Source organism: Beta vulgaris, chromosome 9, assembly GCF_026745355.1.
Source record: "Beta vulgaris subsp. vulgaris cultivar EL10 chromosome 9, EL10.2, whole genome shotgun sequence".
Taxonomy (NCBI): Eukaryota; Viridiplantae; Streptophyta; class Magnoliopsida; order Caryophyllales; family Amaranthaceae; genus Beta; species Beta vulgaris.
Window position 1 is genome coordinate 13538979 of NC_079210.1, and position 4311 is coordinate 13543289.

Sequence of the window (4311 nt, forward strand, 5' to 3'; positions counted from 1 at the left end):
TCCACAATATTATCCCACAGACTTTGATGAAAGTGATAGTGAACTTGAAGAAGGTGAAGAGCATATTGAACTTAATGAAGATGGTGAGGCAGTAATAGATGACTTTGAGATTCTTGAGTGCCTTGTGGAGCAACTTGATGGATTAGGGAATGACACTAGTGATGATGAGTATTGGGAGTCAAGAAAGAGAGTAAGTGGGTGGAATGAAAAAATCATTGGTATAGCAAATCAGTTACAAAGAGATGCTGCTACTGGAAAATTATCTACTCAAGGGAAAGAACAACCAACTGATCGAACAAGTGATGCTGACGAGTTTCTGAGTGAGTATGAAGCTTCATAGGATGAAAATCACACCCCAGATGAAGATGGAGAAGATGACATCCTATCCAGGAAGAGGAGGGTGAGGGTTCCAGTTGTTGATGAGAGCAAGGTGGGGATCAGGTTTGAAAATAGAGAGAAATTTAGGGATGCTGTTGTGAGGTTTGCTATTGCACAGGGTAGGAACTTAACGATTTGTGTCAGTCACAAGAATAGGCAGCAGAGGTTGGGTGTTAAATATGTTGATAAATTCCCTTTTAGGCTGTATGCTAGCTAGGACAGTAGGAGGGCTTGCTTTGTGGTTAAAACAATTATGGAGGAACATACTTGTAACAGGAACATGGAGCTCAATAAACAGATGAAAGCTTCTTAGGTTGCAACCCAGTTCTTAGAGGTTTTCAATATAAGACCACATTGCCTGCAAAGGAGATTGTGGAAACAATCAGGAGGGCCTAGAAAGTGCTTGTTAAGAGGGATTATGCCTACAAAGTTAAGGTTCATGCTCATAGGAAGCTCCATGGCAGCATGAAGGAACATTTTGGTAAATTAGATAGATATTTAGAGGCTCGTATACAAGCAAATCCACATAGCATTTTCAAGATAACTACTTACCCAAGAAAGCATGTGTTTCCTCCAGTTTTCCATAGGTTTTTTGTCTGTTTTGATGGAATTATACAAGGTTGGTTAGCTGGTGGAAGGAAGGTATTATGTGTTGATGGTAGTTTCATCAAGACATTTCAAGGAGGGATGTTCCTTTCAGCAGTGGGTAGGGACTCTAATGATCAGATGTACCCACTGGCATGGGCAGTGGTGGAAGATGAGAACACTGCCAGTTGGGAGTGGTCTTTTTTTATGAGCTGAAGAAAGTACTAGGTGGTAGAAATGGGTCAGATTTGACTATGATTTCAGATGAGGCTCAGGTATGTTTTGAAATTTTATTCAGCTTATCTATATTAAATAGTAGTATTAGTAGTTATATTATGTATGGCTAACATATATCATACTTATTTAACAGGATATATTAGGAGGTGTTGCTAAAATATTCCCACAAGCAGAGCACAGACACTGTGCTAGGCATGTGTATGCCCATTGGCATAAGACATACAAGGGTGATGAAATGAAGCAGCTGCTTTGGAGAGCAGCAAAGTCCTACAATGAGGCTGATTTGGGAGATGCTCTGACAGAAATGGAGAAGGTAAACCCTGAATCTGTTGTTGAATTCAAGAAGTATAACCCTAAGGTGTTTTGTAGAGCACATGTTAAGACAAATACAAAATGTGATGTGATTATCAACAACATGGTTGGAACTTTTAATGGGTATATTATAGATGCTAGAGCAGAACACATTATTTTCATGCTTGAGGATATTAGGACTGCTTTAATGCAGAGGATGGTTATTAAAAGGCAGCAGATGGAGAAGAGTACAGCTAAGATTTGTCCTAGGATACAAAGTAGGCTAGAAAAGGAGAAAGATGAGGCAGCAAATTGCACCCCACTGCCATCTAGTTCTACTTTATTCCAAGTAGCTCACAAAATGGACACCTTAACTGTGGATTTGGAAAAAAGATCTTGTACTTGTAGAAAATGGGATTTAAGTGGTGTGTCCTGTTGTCATGGGATTGCTTGTATTTTCTTCCTCCATCATGAAGCTGAAGACTATGTTGATGAATGCTATAAAAGAGAAGCTTATTTGAAGATGTATTGTGGGGGAATTAGTCTATTGACTGGAGAGAGACATTGGCCTAAAGTGGATATGCCCTTGGACCCTCCTCCCATTAAGATTGGTCCAGGCAGACCAAGGAAGAACAGGATCAAAGATCCTCGCGAAGACCCTAAAAGATCTGGCAAATTGAGTAAGCATGGAGTGGAGATGTCCTGTAGTGTGCGAAAGAACAAGGGGAACAACAAAAGAACATGCCCTGACAAGGGTAAGGCAGTGGAACCAACACCAAAAAAGACATGTGGCAGACCTAGGAAAGACATCACTCAGCCAATAAACACTGCCAGTTCTTCCCCTCCTCCTTCACACCATGAAACAACTGTACAGCCATCAAGGATTGGTAAAAATGGCAGGGTGGTTGGAAAAGTAAGAAAGAAAAACACTGGTCTTCAAAAAAAAGGGTGAGTTACTCAATTAAGTCTGTGTATTAAATAAACCTATCTTGTATGTTTCTAACTCTATTTGTGTTTGTGCAGATGCCACAGGGAGTTGGTGTCCTTTTTGATGGTCATGGCAACACTCCCATCAATGTGAGTTTTTTGGCAACTGAATTCATTTTCAGTATATTGAGATATTATGCCAACTTAACTAACCCTAAATGAACTCACAGTCAGGCTCCTAGATAGAGTGGTGTCCCAGATGGCAGCAACAACACAATTAACTCAAGGAAGTCAAGCTTCAAGCACCACAACACATTTGAGTTTAGGAAGTTAAATTGTCCTATATCCCATGTTTTAACTTCTGTTTTTAGGTTCAACCTGACATTAGCTACGTTGTGGTCTGGTTTCATCTTTGTTTATGATTGTGTATTGAACTTATGTTCTATTAATGACATATTTGGTTTACTTTTGATATGATTGCTTTTGGTTATATGTATTTCCTTCAACACTGTGAAGTAGCAAAAAAGCAAAAATAGTTGACATAAAAGATTCCAAGATCATTCAAGTTCATTCTAAGATCATTCAAAAACCATTACGCCATTGTCTTGGCTGTCTATTACACAAAAAGGGCCAAAAGAGCAGCAAGACATGAACAAACCAAACAGCAACTTCCTACCTTAACCAAAATCCTACCCCAACTTCACATACACCTTCCTACCCCAACCAAAATCCTGCCTTCTCCTACAACTTCACATACATTACTTCACCAAGAACATAATTGCAAAAGGAACCCAAGACATGAACAAACCAAACAGCAACTTCTTCTCAGTAGTGTTGGACTTCAACTCATACAGAGTTTCAGTTGTGCCCATACCCATTTCCTCAACTTCATCCACCAACTTCTCCTTCTTCATTTTCAACTTCTTTATTTTCTCTCTCAGTAAAATATTCTGATCTTCAAGTTCAGTAATAAACCCATCCCTTACAAAGATCCCATGTTGGAGTTCACGCACATCATCCACCTCATCTGCCCATTTGAAGAACCCACAGGTTTCCTGCAAAATTAAACATAAAAATAAGATTTTGAAAACCTAATTAAAAATAAAAGCCACAAAATTCACATACTTACAGGCTAATAAGCACAGCCATAAAACCGTTTGCCTTTTATTGGCCCTTCAACCCTAACAGCCCTCATGGGCGCAATTTGTTGATGGTAACACACCATGTGACCACCACTGTTGGACCTTGTGGAACTAGACCTGTAGGAAGAAGAACCAGTTGTGGTGTTCGACGCCATTGAAGAACGAAGAAAGAGACGTGAGCGGAGAGATGAGGAGAGATGTGAGTAGAGAGATGAGGAGAAATGTGAGCAGGGGGGTTTTATTGCCCAAAATTAACGGTCAAAAATTAAATATGGGCAGTTGGTCCATTAACTAGGCAATTAAAAGCACGAGTAAGGCACGTGCCTTTTTTTACCAGTTCTTCTAGTGGTAATAGGTCAGCGGGGTATTTTGGCGTAGTACCCCAATAGTTGAGGGTATTTAAAAATACGATTTTTTCACCAAATACCCCCGGCAAATCAAGAAATTCACCATATACCCTCAATGTTTCGGAAATGCACCGTATATCCTTGAGTTTCGAAAACTGTGCACCAGATACCCTTTTTCCTAACTACCGTTAACCTACCATTAGATTTATTTACGATTTTACCACCATTAAACCCTAATCCTAATTAAACCTAACCCTAATCCTACCCCTACACCCTCCCCCTTACACTAACCCTACCCCTTGGCAGCCCCCACCCCCACCCCCTCCCCTCCACCCCAGCCATACCCCTCCCCTCCCCTTCCCCCACGCCGATGTGTGTGCCGGCCTCCCCACCCCCGCGGCTGC

General features: G+C 40.7%; 1 protein-coding gene across 1 annotated transcript; it reads left to right on the top strand.

Annotated features, from left to right (window-relative positions):
* Positions 1-1217: 1217 nt before the first annotated feature.
* On the top strand, positions 1218-2840 carry LOC104903315 (uncharacterized). Its single transcript, XM_010691330.2, has 4 exons — positions 1218-1238; positions 1334-2404; positions 2515-2568; positions 2790-2840. Exons 1-4 carry the CDS (start codon positions 1218-1220, stop codon positions 2838-2840), a joined length of 1197 nt encoding a protein of 398 aa, XP_010689632.2.
* The last annotated feature ends 1471 nt before the right edge of the window (positions 2841-4311 follow it).